The sequence below is a fragment of the Micromesistius poutassou genome (assembly GCF_964030765.1).
Source record: "Micromesistius poutassou genome assembly, chromosome: 17".
Classification (NCBI taxonomy): domain Eukaryota; kingdom Metazoa; phylum Chordata; class Actinopteri; order Gadiformes; family Gadidae; genus Micromesistius; species Micromesistius poutassou.
The window spans coordinates 14,518,283-14,536,251 of record NC_140287.1 but is presented as its reverse complement, the minus strand read 5'-3'; the positions used below and the strand labels follow the sequence as shown (position 1 = coordinate 14,536,251).

General features: G+C 44.5%; 1 protein-coding gene across 1 annotated transcript; it reads right to left on the bottom strand.

The window, feature by feature from the left end:
• Positions 1 to 256: 256 nt before the first annotated feature.
• dlk1 (delta like non-canonical Notch ligand 1) lies at positions 257 to 3,546 on the bottom strand (the record flags this gene model as incomplete). Its single annotated transcript, XM_084482124.1, has 5 exons — positions 257 to 1,064; positions 1,576 to 1,717; positions 2,548 to 2,678; positions 3,178 to 3,241; positions 3,495 to 3,546. 5 exons carry the CDS (start codon positions 3,544 to 3,546, stop codon positions 257 to 259), a joined length of 1,197 nt encoding a protein of 398 aa, XP_084338250.1.
• Positions 3,547 to 17,969: the final 14,423 nt, after the last annotated feature.

Below are 17,969 nucleotides of genomic sequence, written 5' to 3'. Positions count from 1 at the left end.
TAACGTTGGAACTAACGTTGGAACTAACGTTCCATTTTAATACAAAAATATAATCCTTTCGTCACGGTTCATCAGTTCTCCTTCCCTTTGAATACATCCTGTCTGTATGGAGGAGGAGCAGGAATGTTGGCAGAATGGCCTTTTCCCTTCCTGCAGACATACAGTATTGTGCAGGTGTGCTAACAGCCACAAAGGGGGTGGGGGAGAGAGAGAGAGAGAGACAGCAGGAGAGAGACCAGCCTCAAAACCGATCAGATCAGATCGAGGTGTAATGTCTCCCGAAGCTGGCGAGCCTGATCTTCTCGGGAAGGATGATGTTGACCGAGTGCTCGGGCTCATCCTGAGCGGCACCGGACTCCCTTAGCAGGTGTTCCCTGTGCTGCCGCACCAGCTGGCTGTACCTGGCGTTGGCCAGCCACGCCTCACAGCGGCCGAAGAACACGATGGCGGTGGTGCCCAGGATGACCAGGCAGGTGAGCAGGGCCAGAATGCTGAAGCAGAGGAGCTGGCCATGTCTGCTGACCAGACCCCCCCCCCCAGAGGAGGAGGAGCCCGCGACCCCCTCCTTCAGGTCCGGCTCGGGCGGGTGGAGCAGCTTGTGGAAGCCGTGCGCCGGCAGCAGGTAGTGCTTGGGGGTCAGCGACATCACCCTGTGATCGGGGGGGGCTCCGGCTGGCTTGGGTCGGGCGGCCTTGAGCCGGTGCCGCTGCAGGGAGCACCGCACGCCAGTGAAGCCCCTCGGGCAGGCGCAGCGGAAGGTCGCGTCCCACAGGGCCACGCAGGTGCCGCCGTTGACACACGGCCGCTCCACGCACGGGGACGGGGTGGGGGGTGGCGGCCCGGCAGTGCGGTCACAGGTGAGCCCGGAGAAACCCGGGGGGCAGGCACAGGAGAAGGCCGGGCCGTGGTTTGTGCAGTTTCCGTCGTTGAGGCAGGGGTTGGGCACGCAGCTTTCCCCGTGGATCTCGCACAAGGCCCCGGTGAAGCCTGCGGGGCACACGCAGGACGCGGAGGCCACCTCCCCCTCGCCGTCCACACACGTGCCGCTGTTCTGGCAAGGGGAGCTGAAGGACAAAGCAGTATATGAATACGTATACATACTAATATATGTACAAACATATTTATATATGACGTTCGTGAAATCATGACGGCAGGCCCCCCACCAATTAGAACAAATCAGATAAGCTGGGACATTCATTTGACTTGTTCATTTGATTTTCTGTGGTGCCAGAAACAGCTCCCATCTGACATGCAAATGAATTCAGGTGGCGAGAGAGAGAGAGAGAGAGAGAGAGAGAGAGAGAGAGAGAGAGAGAGAGAGAGAGAGAGAGAGAGAGAGAGAGAGAGAGAGAGAGAGAGAGAGAGAGAGAGAGAGAGAGAGAGAGAGAGAGAGAGAGAGAGAGAGAAATGGAGCCATTGGTAATTTATGCACCTTCATTTCCCCTCTTCTATCTGATGCCAACCTTGATTTACAGATAGAGAGAGGGAGACAGTGATCGAAACAGATTGCGAGGGAGAGAGATTCTCGTTTGTGCAAGAATTGGAAGGCTTTCTTGTGTGTGTGTGCACTCTTACCCGTTGGTTAGACATGGTCCTTTCCTCAGGTGACAGCGGTCACCCACGTACCCACTGGGGCATGTGCAGACGTACCCCCCTGCTCCCGTCTCCACGCAGGTGGCGTTGGCAGAGCAAGGCGCCGATGAGCAAGGACGCATATCTGTGAAACGGGGAAATGCTGTTTTTAGTAACTGCGCACCCAAAGATACACACACTATTTATTCCCATAACACCTCCCCCCTTGTTCATTCTTTTCTCTCTCCCTCCTCCGTCTCTCTCACTCTGTCTCACTCTGTCTCACCCAGTCTTGGTCTCTTGCTCTCTACTTTCTCCTTGTCTCACTTTCTCTTTCATTCTCTCTCTCTCTGTCTTTCTCTCTCGCTCTTTCTGTCTCTGTCTCAGTCCCTGTCTCTTCCGTGCTCTCTCTCTCTCTCTTTTCTCTATCTCTCTCTAACACCTCACCCTCTTGCCTCTATACAGAGATAGCGTGGTATGTTTTTATCAATATATAAATAAATAAATAAATAGAGGGCAGACAGAGCCAGGAGGCAGACAGGATCTCTCTCTCTTTCTTTTTACACTCACTGATATTTTTCCACCTTTGCACCTTTGCATCTGATAATAGTCCCAGTCTGCACACTGGCATGCTATTTTCAACAGCTGCAAGGATTCCAATAGGAGTGCAAAAACAATCTAGCTCTTCATCAAGCTCTTCAATCTACTGACTAGTAAGGGAATTATTTGTAGTATTATTCATTGTATTTAGTATGTAAAAGTGTGTATAATTTACTCAGATTCCTTCTCTGGGATATATTTTAAATTGTTCTTCGTCTCCAGTCATGCATTTTATTAATAATCCCAGACAAGAAATTTGAGAAATAAAAAACGATATAACACCAGATCTGTTACAACCAACAAGCATGATCCGACCAGCCTAGACTGCTTTGCATACATTGTGGGTGACGGTGTGGGAGGGGGGATTGTACTCACTTTGCTCACAGTGGCTGCCCCCCCAGCCCTCCTCACAGACACACTGCCATGCCTTCTCACACGCACCGTGCACACAGCCAGGGAAGGGGATGCACTGGTCGCATGTCGTCCCGCACCAGCCTGGCTTGCACCTGGTCCACAGAGACAGAGAGTTCACCTAAATATAACCACTCTGTAACTTATCTACTGGAGGTCTCAGGAGCACAGTTATTATAACGATGGGATATCTCCTCTCTTTTTTTATGTTGACAAATAGGATTCTGAGGTTATTAAGGTGATGAAGGAGGTCGGATGATTGAGTTGTCATGGACACAATGGACAATTGTCCACTGACCAGACCGACTATTTTTTTCTGCCACCACAACGGGCTAAATTCTAAATATTTTTTTGCGTGATATACTAAAGGCTATGTTTTTACGTATCACATGATGTCACATGTGAAATCAATATTATTACAATTGTATTACAATATATTTATTGTTTAAGAAAATATATTAAACAAATATGAATCTAAGGTCATGAAATAGCCCTTGTTAATCAATCCCTAGAAGGTTAATCAAGCAGTTTATCGGATGGTTTCAGTTTTGGTGATCCGATCTTACTGCACAGACATCGCCATCTCTAGCCTACCTGCACTCTCCGGGTTTCACACACAACCCGTTCTCTGTGTTGCACCCCGCGCCGCACTCCCAACCTTAGAGATACATTGCAATGGATGAGATTGCAGTACGTTGATTTCGATTATAACATTTAAACATTAAACATTTAAAAGTCATGCTAATTTATTTTGCCACTTTATTACCAGACGCTTGACCCCCAAAACAAAATAGTTTAGAGTAGGCTTAAAATTATTAACAAACTATCAAATCGATTAATGTCGTAAGTAGTCAAAGCAAGTAGCCTACACACGAAAATGAACTAAAATAGTGCAGGGCTATTTAAATTACCTTTGGCGATTCCGGTCAAGAGCAGAAGTAAACTAATCCTTGTTAGGTGCATGGCAATTTTAAGCAGGGCTCTTGGTCTTCTACAAAATGTACGTGGGTAAGGTCACAAGGTTCTCCATCCAACTGCTAAAACGTAGATTTTATTGTCATCCGGGAGGTATTGCATATAGTCGAACGTTGATGGTGCGTAAAAGTTCCGTACCTGAACCTTGGATCATCTGCTCGGAAAGCAGAGCGCAGAGCAAAGCCGATATATCCGTTTTGGTAACAACGACCGACAACAACCTAAAAATAAAATATCATTTACATAAACGTGCACTCATTATCTAACCGAGTTGAATAAACCATTCATTTGAAAACTGATGGATGGTGCTCCGTTGGTGGTCCGTTTAATTATTTCACATGTTGTATCTGTTTCATCCAAGCACTTTTAAACGGTTGCTCTCCTCCTAGACACCACGGTTCGGTGGTGTGGTGATAGACTAAGATTTTGGTGGGAAAGCGATGCATAATGCAGCATCTCAGCACTGCACGCCCCTCCTACTCTAGGAGATGATGTGTCTACGAGTCTGACCTCTGTCAAAACAGCCTCAATGTTATGTCGCCCACCACGAACAGACCACTAGATCAATAATGCCTTCTAGGAATCCTGTAAAAAGGGTTAGAAAAAATAAATACTTGTTTTCTGTAGGGACGGCTTCAACTTAGCCGTAAATGATTTGCGTAAATATTATCTGTTTGAATATGTCCAAAACAGCCTGTTTTTTCATGTAAATGTGTAATTAAAATCGTTTTCTACCTGGAATAGTCCCCACTTTTTTACCCCTCTAATCTCCTGTCCGTCCCAAGAGCACATGCGCTTTTCACTGTGAGTAAGCACAGGGCATATAAAGGACAAATTATCATTTTGTAACCTGACATTATTGTTGGAAGTGTATCTTTTTCAAAGTGGATGGTATTTGGTACAGTGCAGCTGTGAGACATTGCTATCCTTGAGTCTTTATAATGGAAAATAAAGATAGATAGATACACAGATAGGCAAACAGAAAGATATAACAGACAGTCAGACAGAAAGACTATATATATATGTCTATGTATATATATACATACACATATATAGATAGATAGATAGATAGACAGTAGAATACCAGGTACATAAATACAAGATTCCTGAAGTCGGCTTTAATATTTCATAGTTCAGGTTCACAGTAATGTCTCTTGAAACTTGCACTCCACATCAGCCCAGCGATCTCCCATCACTCGCAGACCGACAACCCCAGTTGATATGAATCGTCTTCTTGGAGTATATGAGAAAAACATCAGGCAGTGGCGGTAATGAAATTCTGTATGTGTTTTATTGAAGTGAAGGAGACATTTATTGATTTATTTATCCACATCCTCTGAGGTTTCCAATGGGACAATATATTATAAAGTAACAGATTTCCATCGTGTGTGTGTGTGTTTGCCTGTGCACTCATGTTCGCCGAGGCAGGTGCAGCCTTCTCATTAGGCTGTTGAAAGTTCAGTTATCAACGAGCTGGCCAACTTTTAATATTATTTGCATTTAGCATTTTTTTACATTTTTCCAACAGGTCGTTGGTACACAGTGTTATTCTTAATGTTGTCACTTGCTGTGTGTGTGTGTGTGTGTGTGTGTGTGTGTGTGTGTGTGTGTGTGTGTGTGTGTGTGTGTGTGTGTGTGTGTCAGTTCTAGTGCTACCACTTTGTACAGCTGACAGTTAACAATAAATAATATTATCTTTAAGAATTAATGTGCCTCCTGTGTGAACTGCTGAATAGGGCTGCAGGCCTACACTACTGTATTTGATCATATTTTATAACATCGGTCATGGTGGTACTTAGGGAGACAGATATTTTCTGAGGTGGTACACGGTGTAGGCCTACAAAGTTTAGCTAAGTTCAGACTGTTTAGCTAATTCCAGTGCTCTGACACCCATTGTTGCCATTCATCGTTCATAATACTCCATGATTGCCATTCAGCATGGTTGGGTTCTGTGTAGTGGAGGGGACGCAGGTAGGTTGGCGGTGGGGTGCGTTGTGGGGGCGGTACACGAGGTATGACTGTATCTCTTCACCGCAACAGCCCAAGTTGGAGATGAACCCAGTGGAACCGCCTACGGGAATAATTTCCTGTTCAACGAGCGAATTCTCACACAAAGAGAGAGAAAGAGAGAAGTAGGCAAATGGTTAAGGACTGATCCAAAAATAGAAAGAAAGTGTCTCTTGCTCCATATGTATTTCTCTTTCGGCCCTCAGGCCTTCTTCAACATCAATGTTCTGCCACTGATCTCTAGGGCTTCAGCTCATTGCTCCTCTGGTAGTCGCCATGAGAGCCCCCTCCCCTCCCATATTGTACCTGGGTGTATGCTATAGAAAGCTTTAGTGGGTGATTTTTGTTCCACCTGTGTATCTGGCATGCCACAGAAAGCACGCCACAAAAAGCCCAGGTGTTTATGGGGTCGCATCCGTTTCAGTTTGTGTCGTTGTCTGTCTTTTGGCTGCCAGAGAGGGGAATTTGGGATAGAAAGACAAGTTAAGAACATTATGTTAATTCTCTAATTCTGTGACCCGTAATTAAATATCAGCTACAGCTGGGAATAGCTGTCTCCCGAAAGACAGTGCATATCATTTAGAGCTCCTGGAGTCCGCAGAGGCACAATCACTTTCTCCTCCATGTTGCGGCTCACTCTGGACTTCAGGGAGTGAACGCTGATTGGCTTTCACGACCAAGCATCAAGCGAAATTCGCACGCAAAATCCAACACTGTCTTTTTTTGCCTCAGTATTTCACACTTTTCCTTTCACATTTTTTTCTCTCCACATTCGATGCTCTGGGCTTTGATAGAAGGTTACTTCTCTATGCCTAGTTGGTTAACAGATAAGTGGTTTTTAAGATATATCAATAATATATTGGGAAGACATCTAATACTTTCAGACTCTACTATTTTGTCACAGTTTTAAATATTTACAAAATTCTCTGTCTACTGTATGAACCAACCACTGTTCTGTGCTGGAGTATAGCACCGTTAGCTCTCTTAACACTTATTCAACGACTTAAATTATTTATGTAACCCAGATATTTGGACATGATATTCATTTGGGTGTTTGACTCAAAGCCAAAAAAAGCTCTGGGTTCCAACCCTTATGTCTGGCTATGTGTACTAGACACCTCAAACAAGGCACTTGAACCCTACCTACCCATTCATGAAATCGCTAAAAGGTGCAGGATACAAGTGTCTGTTAAATTGTTAAATAGCAAAAGCAACCCCAAGCCAAATTGCGTTTGTAACACATTTTAAACACAATGCCACTCTATGAAAAAACATGAAGGACCCTATCCCTAGCCCTAGCAGCCCTCCTCCTCAGAGTTAGATGTGGTGGCATTCAAGTATCGGACTGTCCTCAAGAAGTCAGTCGAGTGAGACAGCGGGAATGCTCCATCGATTGGTGTCTCAGCGGATGCATGCGCCACCTAAATTAGCCTCAGTGAGATGTGGTTTTGGTAAGTGGGTTTACCCACAAACACACACACAGAAACACACAGGCTTCAGAACTCCCAATCAATTTAGGACCCTTCCTATCGAGCTTGTGGACAATCAGGTCGATGACATGAGTCTGATGTATTATTTTAGTGACCATAACATCACAATTCCCAAAAGTACCAATCTTTGGACATTGTGTAAATTAATGACGTGCAGTTTATCATTTCTTGGTAACTGTGGATGGAGACGTCGTGCAACACGGTAGATAATTGGGATGAATCTGCAGAATGAAAATTATAGTATTATAATATGGCAGATCCCATATGTATGTATATGGGATCTGCCATCTGACCGGGCATGAGCTTTGAGTATTGAGATTTTCATTAAGAGAAGTGTCAATGCCATTTATTCTCAGGGAGACTGCAGACATTCACACGAGCACAGAACACCCTATCAAGGCTTATCCGAGGGGATGGGGGCAGATGAGAGAGGAGTGGGCGAGAGAGAGAGAGAGAGAGAGAGAGAGAGAGAGAGAGAGAGAGAGAGAGAGAGAGAGAGAGAGAGAGAGAGAGAGAGAGAGAGAGAGAGAGAGAGAGAGAGAGAGAGAGAGAGAGAGAGAGAGAGAGAGAGAGAGAGAGAGAGAGAGAGAGAGAGATCTTAATGACACCTAAAGCTGGTAATTCTTGTCATGTTGCCATAGAAACTGGAGTGCGATGGTATCTGTTGGGGTGGTAGCAGCTTGGCGTGAGCCTGTTTACCTGAGCTGTAACAAATGAATATGTTGTCTATCATAGCGTGACCACTTATCTTTACACCCTGCATAAGTTGAAATGCACTGTACGTCGTATAAAATCATACATATATATGTATGCATGATAGTCTGTTTGTGTGTGTGTGTGTGTGTGTTTATTCATGTGTGCAGACATTTCAGTGTTTGTTTAATCTACCTGCAAGGATGTTGGCGGTCCTATCGGAAACGCTGATCAAACAACCAGGCAAATGGACGGGAGAGCCGACAGCATATTAAAGCCAACAGGCGCCAAACCTGACAGGGAGAACCGGCAAATAACTAATTCGATTAACGTTTGTTTGAGATGGATAATTTTTTCCTTCAAGGTCGATTTATCATTGCCTGACCCAATATATCAACAACAACAACAACAACAACAACAACAACAAAGGGTTACTATTCCATCTATTAACACAACATCATCAGTCGATGAAGGTCAATTGATTTCCTGTTGGATGAAGCAATAATAGTTTGCTTAGGTTAAAAGACCATATCCTTCCAGAAAATATATGGGTTCACATATATATGTATACACTTTTCGTTTTATTATATATATATATATATATATATATTTATATAGGTTTGTACAGCCGGGGGGAAGTGAAGTGGTTGCCGGGTACCTGTGAAGCCGTGTCTACATCTGCTGGCCATTGAGCAGTAATGGAGATTAATGGAGGAGCAGCAGCCCTGGTCCTCTCCTCCTGTCCGCCTCTCTTTCCCTTTGGCTCTATACCCCCCAGACATGGCCATTCTCCTTCAATTAAATATTAAAGCCACTGTCTACAGAATAACGAGTACACAAGAAGGCTGAGAGAGATATATACAGGCTATAATGTTTGTATTATTGCAGCTTTGTGTCCTATAATTAGACAAGTTTTACTTGCTCTATTTATGAGTTTAAAGGCTCCAAATAAATCATCTGCATCACAGTGGATCCCCCTGAAAGACTGTTGAACTGTTGATTCCTTATTTTTCTGTATTTTGCTTTTCTATCTCAAGCTGTTCTAAACATTTTGCGATGGATCATGAGATCAAACAGTTGCATTCTCTCTGTTCTCTTCTTGGGTCAGAGAGTATAACCCACGCACCAGATGGCCCAAGGGTAGAGCAGAATTTATTTGACCGCAACCTCTGTCTCCCTGGCTGTCTCTGACTGAAGACAGTCTCCATGCCATGAATTATTCAACATGTCAATGTCATAGCTGAGGAAGTGAGCACGGCAGGTCTACAGTGGAAGAAAATGTACATCTGCCATGGCAACTTCTTGATCTATTCATATTTTCCGATATTCTCTCGTAGTGCTGAAGTGCAGTACTAACTGAAGGCAAAATGTTATGTGCTCATTTTCCTGCCAAACCAATAGACGAAAAGGGATTTGCATTTATATTAATTCAATGTTAACTGTCCCACCATTTCGGAAATTCCTTACTTTTTTATGAGGTCATCTCTGGATATTGTCTATTTCTAAACCTCTCCTTCTCAGAGAATTGAAAACAGTTAATGGAAAATGTCTGTGCTCCTCCGATAGGATTCAATTTTCATGATCAGTTAGTATTCGTCACAGAACTACCGAATACTGCATTTATTGCTGCTGAAATGATGTCTTTATATATATCTTTATTTATTTTTGCATTTTTATGCTTATTTTATAGAGGGAGATAGAGATGAAGGTATGGGAGAGAGAGGGGAGGACATGCAGCAGGACCACGGGCAGGAATAAAACCTGGGACCCTGCATTCAGGACTTAGCCTATATGGTTCGCGCTCTACCCGGTGAACCACCGGGGCTCACCGAAATGATGAATATCTTAATGAATGTGTAGGATTTGAAGAGGAATATAAACAGCTCAGTAAATGTACTTCTTCAGAGAGAGAGGCAATCTTTTCTATGTCCATGACGTTTTTATCACCTCATGAGGGGTGAGGTGTGTGCGAGTGTGAATGAATGGAGGATGCTCGGAGAATCAAGGGCAATAGTGAGATGTTTTCTCTGTATATATATAGAGAGAGAGAGAGAGAGAGAGAGAGAGAGAGAGAGAGAGAGAGAGAGAGAGAGAGAGAGAGAGAGAGAGAGAGAGAGAGAGAGAGAGAGAGAGAGAGAGAGAGAGAGTGTCTATGTATGTGTGTATGCATGTGTATGTTTTGTAAAGTGTGTATATGCTCCCGTGTGTGTGTGTTTCCACAATTCTTCAACTCGTCATTTGAATTATTTTTTGCACCTTCTTTTCGGCAGACGTTCGTACCCTCAAACAAACCTTTATACATCACGAACATATGTTGTATCAAGCGGCTAAGACTGCAGATTGCATACCGTGTGCAGCATGTGTAGTTTGTGTTGGCCCAGCTGGCAGCAAGTAGAATACATCTTGTGGCTTAGGGGTGTGGACTCCTGCAGAGCCTTGTGGGGAAGCTGTCATACTAATGTGCCCATGGTATTATGTATGGTACCTTCAGAGAACACTACAAACCACAGAGGTTTGAGCCTCAAGACAATTATTGACGTGCCATATTCCCCTGGCATACAGGACCTGCATGTTCAAGCACCAAACATGGCTTATCAATATATCACCTTGCCTCTTATGTTGGACAAGCTTGTCACTGTGTCACTTTAAGACTTGGGTCTTTCTGAAGTTACAATTTCACTATAACATGGTTGTGCATAGTAAGGCATTAAATGAGCTAGAAAAATACCAGAAAGTGCAGTTTGAACTCATTATGTTAATGTCTGTGGTGTACCATGCTATTATTTCTCCTGGGAGGAGGGGTTCAGTCGGGTCACGCTCATTATAGGCAATTCCCTCCATGGAGAAAATGTACCACAAACAAACCACACAAACCGAAAAGTGCTTACAAATTGTGAGAACGCTTGTAGCCATAACAACAGCAAACAAAATGGCAAAATACAAACGGAACAAATGCCTGGCACTGTGAAATTAATTGAGTTGACTAGAAGGTCACAGCAGTGGTTTGTGTGGGTTAGAGTTTGATTGGGGAAGATGAGAAACTTGAAAAAGCCATATTGAGCCTCATTAAGCATTGAGATGGAGTTCTGCCCTTTTAGAGACTGAGGAAAATCAGGAGGATTAGTTCATCTCCGCAGATTCTGACACGTGTGTTTTTATTCCAAGAAGGCATGAGATGTTTTTTTGCAGTGTTACAAACAAAGACTGACATTATGAAGACAGATTAATAGAGTGCAACAGTGACCCCCCCCCCCTCTTTTCAACAGCTCTGGTGCCAGAAATACATACAGGGGTTGGACACGGTGCCCGGCAACCCGCAATGCCTCCTGCGGGTCTCCTGAGTATGTCTCCGGGGGTGGAAGCCGTGGTTCACGAGCAGGCAGAACAGGGAGCGGTAGGGCGGAGGAGCCAGGGTTGAGGAGCTTGTAGGAGGTGCCAGATTGTGCACCAAAACTGGTGCACTGTAGCTGCTAGATCTGTCACGCCAGCAGCGATTGCCTCCACAGTCTTGGAGGTAGAGTCTAGCCCTGACTAGTGTTCTCCCAACATTGCCACATGAATGTCGAGGATATTCTTCAGTTGATTTAAATCTGCTATGTTCATGTGTGAAATCTGAACCCAGAATAAAGTTCCAAAGATGTATTTAGAGCAGAGCAAGGCTTCAGCTCAAACAGTAACAAAAAACAAATCCTGTTTCACAGGAGAAAATGCAAGGACACAACAAGGGCAAAAGGCTGCTGTTGACAAAAACTGGGACAAAAACCAAACAAAGAAAGAAAGAGGAACCAGGTCACCATTAGGAGTGTAGTCCAGGCAGACAAAAGGTTAAAACGGCAGGTAAATCCAAAAACAGGCGGATAAGCAGGCATCCAGGCAGAAACAAGACAGCGAGAACTGGCTAGGCAAGATCAGTAACAGCATAATCTGACAAGCTGGACCTAACAAGACAGGGTATAAATAGGCTATTAGTTACCACACAACAAGGAACAGGGGAGAAGGAAAAAAGGCGGGAAACAGACAAAGGCAGGGTGATGTAGATGGCGGAGTCAGAGGCACAACAAACAACAATGACACATGGTGGACAAAAACACAGAATAACCAGCAGGAGGCCACAGAGTCAATGAGTCCAAAACAGAGGTCATGACTCTGTCCTCGAACTTTCCCACAACAAAGCGTGTTGTTTCGAGCAGGCCTACAGTCGACCCCATTCTTTGACTAAACCGGCAGGTTGTCCCCTTTTCCTGTCTTCTGACTAATGGATTAGAGACAGCAGTAGTGTTGTTCACAAACGCTCTCTAGCTAATCTTATCCTAAGTGTATCTTGTCTGTCTGACATTTTATCAAATGTATTTTTCGTGTGAAACTTATTTTTCATTCCAATGATGGTCAACAGGATATATAGGAAATATTCATAATCTTCTCGGATGTGCTCGGAGTGGTAGGTGCTAGTTTGATTTCATAGGAGATAATTGGGCCCACTGCGTCCCCCACATGGCGGGATCATACATATGCAACCACACAACCATGTGGTTGTAGTCATGGCAACAGGGATTTTCGAGGATACCTCAATTTGTTTGATTTTCTGAGCAAAAACAGATAAGATATACAACCAAATATTTCTCTCCATCTCCCTCTTTCTTTCTTTCTCATGTGTTCAGGCAGTTCTTGTGCTGTATGGAATAACATACCTGCTTGTCTGTATATGTGTGTGTATATATATATATATATATATATATATATATATATATATATCAAGTAACGTTTTCACACCACAATACATCTCCAAACAAAAAAAAAAAATGCTTTTCATGGTAGGAGAAATCCCTGTCAGGCTGTATAGCAACATGAATTGGTGTTAACCAATTGGTGTTAACCAGATGCACTAATACATAATGTATTTTGGTTGATAAAGTCATAACATAACACATTTCATTGTTTCGGTTCGCAAAAAAAACACCAAGATTGCTATATTTTCATGAGAGCCCCAATGGTTGTTGTTGCAGAAATCGAGTACTTTGCAAGTCACCTAATACAATTGATTGATTGATAGATGAGATCTTATGTCTTATCCACTGACTTTAACTCTGTCTTGACGATAATAACTATCTATACAACTAGCTATACATTATTAAGTATGTAGAAGGCATGATGTTACTATGGAAGAAAATTTACCTTACATTATTATGTTAACATATACTTTTTATCGGGACTATATGCTATATAAATATAACAACGGTCAAGAAAAGCTTAAGAAGACAGGTCACCACTCCTCTCTGACTGTGGCCTGGAGTGGTGCCAGAAAGTCTGGTGATTGGCTTGATTGTGGCGACTCACTGACATAGAGGTCAAGAATCAGGGTGAACTGAGGATAGCCTAGGGGCAAAAGAAGAGCTGGACACACTTGATGCCGAAAACTGTTGCTGACCCACTCCCAAAAAACTCCTGGGAGGTAAGATGCAGGCCAGGAGGGAGACTAGAAAGATAACAGATTGCAAATGGTTGAACATGTGTGTGCAGGAGATCCATAGGTAACAACATTCTTGATGGACAGAAAGGGATATATAAGGAGCGGCCCGTGACCAGCTCTCGAGTTCTTTGTCAAACCAACTTGGCTTTGCTCTTACTTGTTCGCGAGTAAAAATAAAGTCTTTTGTCATTTTTGTCTTGCTCCGGTCTCCTCAAACTCTCTTATTTAAGTTTTAGTGTTAAATGTGGTTTATCTACCACATTACCTGTTGGGACACAACAGGTAACATCATGCCACAATGTCTATTGTTTATCCACCATGACCTTGCATTGAATGGCAATCACCGTATTGGCATTAACATAACCCTACTGAACCTATGCATTGCCACGAGTAAGGAGGGGAATGGGTGATAAGGACAACAATATATTCAATGGCAAACACACACACACACACACACACACACACACACACACACACACACACACACACACACACACACACACACACACACACACACACACACACACACACACACACACACACACACACACACACACACACACACACACACACACACACACACGTTCGATTGAGATGTATTCAAGAGATCATTCATTAAGGAAGTGATATTGTGTATATAGCCGCAAGAGGGCGCCAGTGTACATGCAAAAACGTATGAAGGCTTGCTTCATTGCGGATTAATAAACGTTTGAAGGGCGTTAATGTTTGAATACACCCCCCCCCCCCCCCCCGTCAACAATCGTGTCCGCGCGTAACCAACCTCGCGACCGCGACCAACCCCAAGACATGCAAGACATGGCTGTCAAACTCCTACCGTCAAAAATACTTAGCTGACATGTCCTGTAGGCCCAAGTGTCTGTTGTTGCAATCGCGTTTAGAGAGCATTGCATATCTCCTGCCTCTTCCACTCCTTTTCTCTCTCTTCGCTAACTCTCTGTCTCTCATCCTCTCTCGGGGTATTACCTCCTCCTTCTATTCACTCCTCTCCATGGACTCAAACGAGAACAAAAACAACTACTATAAAAGGAACAGGTTTTGTTCATGTGCTCATTAGAACAGAATGAACAGAACAGAATGTGAGTGTGAATGCTACCGTATAGAGGTAAGTAGTATCAGAGGATGGATGGCAGTGGATATTGCTGTGAACCTGTGAAACTGAAACTGTTGGGAGAGATTGACTTATTATTGCACTTATCTGAACAGCAGGTGCTCCTGTCTTTGGAACTTGATACTTGTAGTGTGTAAAATCTTGATACTTGATACTTGTAGTGTGTAAAAATCATTATTTTGTTCAATTTGAACAAAATAATGGCTGTAGTATAGCTCAATAACTACTTGATTCCCTTAAAAATGGTTCCATTGAGAGCATTAGTATTGGGGACAGGGTTTTACCTCAACACCCACAGAGCCATTAATTACTCTACTTTGGCTAACCAGGGCAGAATCAATGGCCTGGGTACTATTGATGTCTCACTGACACACAGCCTACATGTGGTCACATTGCATATGCAGAGGGTGTTCAGGGCCAGGCTTACACTTTTCCTCTTGTTTCAGTTTAAACTTGTTTAATTGTCTTCTCTCTCCTATGTTCTAGTATGTTCTGATGTCTGTGCATCGAGCCATGCACGTTTACAAGCACCACATAGGATGAGATGTGATCCATACAGGGTCAATCACTTTGAGGTTGGGGATAGCATCGCTATCATTACCGTTGAGCCTTGTTTGGTGACTTTCATTTTTTACCTCATTCACAGGAGAATGTCCCTGTGTTGTGTGAAGGAGTGGGAGGGTTAGATTTCTCGCATATAAGATAAAAAAAGACTAACTCTGTGCCTTGCCACAGACATATAGCCATTAAAGAGAGACTTAGGCAGATGGATCCGTAGGTGCTGAGGCGAATGAAACAATAGCTGACCCTGGAAGTATTTCAAACGACCGGCTGTTTATTAACACATCTCTCTGTTGTCTCCCCACTTGCTAGAACGTAACGTAAAAAGTAATTAATGAACTGTTTGGGTTCCTTAAAAATTCAGTTGAATATGCCTTTGCTGACTAGATTACCTTAGATCAAGTAATTAATTCTTGATGAAATAGTTATAGAGTAGAGATATAGACAGGTATAGAAATATTACTTATATTGTTCATATACAGCCACAGTTGGGGAAAAAAAGATATGCAAGGGCTTTCATCAAATCATACAACGGTTATCATTACCGTGTCAAATTGAATCATCATTAAAACCGTGATATTAATTTAACCGCAGTTTACTGTTAAACTGGTTACCCTTTCATCTTCCATAACCAAAGTTAGCAACAGTTTCTCAACTTTTAGACTATCAAAACCATTGTTAGCTACATGAAAGACAATTACAACCCCAAACAAAATAATCATGGAATAAAAAGTTATTTATTTTAAAACTTGCCATGCACAGTAAAAGTGATCTGTCTCACATTATTTGATCTACAATAAGAGCACAAAAACAAACACTGCTTAGAGTACAATATGTGAGCAATTGATTTTGGACCTCAAAGCTTTACTGCTGTCGACAAATCCATTTCCGTGCGGTAATACAATCAATATCGTTGACCTGGATATACAGCATTTCTTTTTGCACTGCATCCCTATCAATACACATATTCATTACAGAAAATGCCCAGACAATACAATCAGTGATCTATAGTTCTATTTAGAACAAAAAAATAAAATTGTCAATGTTGGTTGGCATCCAAATAACTATCAAATGCTAACCTCATAGCCGCCCTCATTCGGCACCGAGCTGAAGTGCTGAAATGGTGTCAGCTCTGTTTATTGGAGCAGCCGGGGCGCTCTGTGGGAGGCCTGACCAACAAGGGACACTGACAGAGATAGGGCAGAGCCAGCAAGAAGGTGGAACCATTGCAAAAAGCAGCACAACAAAAGCCTGCCATGGTTCACTTGTGTGTCTCCATTTCTGACGAGGGTCCCCGGTTGGAGTCTGTACTGAAAGAATCGTCGAGAAAACCCCGGAAAGGTAAGAAGACGACTTTTGACATGACAACCTCCAGGAACCAGCCTTCAAGAACCAGGATGTCCTCGTCCCGTCAAGACCGCGGCTCGTGTTCTTCTACAGCCTCCTGTCCCGTGTTCACTGGCTCCTACAGTGACCAGGAGGAAGACCCTCCACCGCGGCACAGGTCTTCACCTCTACTCAAAACCACACTTTCCACACTTAACCACTCCCTGCCAACCGCCCACAACGGCTCCCTCCCCAGCCTCCAGGGATCTGAAGCCCCTCTGCTCGGCGCACCCCCTGTCCCACGAGGCACCCCATGGAACCGAAAAGGATCTTTATCCGGACTCCAGAATTCCATAGCAAAGCTGAAGGGGTCCATCTTGGGGCTGAAGCGTCGGTCACTAGGCACCCACGAGAACTCTCCAGCTCCATCCAGCTCTAATTCTAATGATGGAAGCTCCTGCTCCAGCCTGCGGAGTGGTAGCTCCAGTGAAGACGATGGCAGCTGGGACACTAACAGTTGGAGCTCCGGGATCACCTGCCTTCTACGCCACCCTGCCGAACAGCAGGACAGCCAGGTCCTACAGATCTATCCGGGCTCAGCCGGAAAGGGCAAAGGCGGCCAGATGTCCGACTCTGCCGATTCAGTGCCTGAGGTAATTTACCAGAATCTCACCTTCTCTCGGCCCATCGATGAACATGAAGGCGCATGTTCTTCCAAGAGTGCCTCCTTCCTGTCTAAGAAGAAAACTCTGAGCATGTTCTTGTCCAACAACACTCCAACTGTTTCACCAACGACTGTGAAACATCATAGGGATAAGAGGGCAGAGAAACGGCTCAAGTTCTCCCAGTTTTTGAACGAGGTGACATGCAGGGTTCTACAGTTCAAAGAAGGCCGTCCTCAGCTCGGCTCCACCCTTCAACATGGGTACCAATCCCCGTCGCCAAAGCCTCCATCCACCCCTTCTCCGCTTCGACCATCATTACCACCAACAACCTCAAACACAACAGCAAGAGCCAGAACAACGGAACCTCCGCCAATGCCGGGTATGTGGCGTAGCCCGACCACCGCGGACCTCCAGATGATCCAAGAGGAGGATTCGAGGGACTTGGCCGGCTCCATCCATCGCTGGAGCAAGTCACTGCCCAGCTGCAGGGTCCTGGAGCCTTCCGATGTTCTCAGGAAGGTGAACAGAGAGAGATATTCATACCCAGAGCGCGACCTGGCACTATGTACGAAGATCCAGACGCAGCCGTCCACAGGCCGGCTGTATCTGGAGACAGATATTGACAGGGTGCGACAGCTGGATGAACTGGCGGCTGATGGCTCCCTGGGGACGGATGGGCAGGAGACGGTGACAGAGAAGCATGACGAGGGTGAGGAAGAAGAACGGGAGAAAAGAAGGGAGCCATTGTGGGAGAAGAGTGGCCAGAGGGCTGATAAGACTGATGAGGAGAAAGAAACGAGGGAGAAGCAGAAGGAAATCCACTCGAAGAAAGACAGACGGAAGGATAGAGGGATGGACAAAGTGACAGAGAGGCCGTGTGGAGAAGAGAGAGGGTTGCCGGGAGAGAGGGAGAGGGGGAGGGAGAAGCGGAAAAAAGTGGTGTGGGACAGTCAGGAACCTCCACATTCCCCTGGACCAGGCTCCAATGGGAGCAGAACCCAAAGTCCTGACCTGCGTTGGCCAGAGGGATTTCCCAGGATGACCTACAGGTCCACCTCCCTGCCCAGACCTGC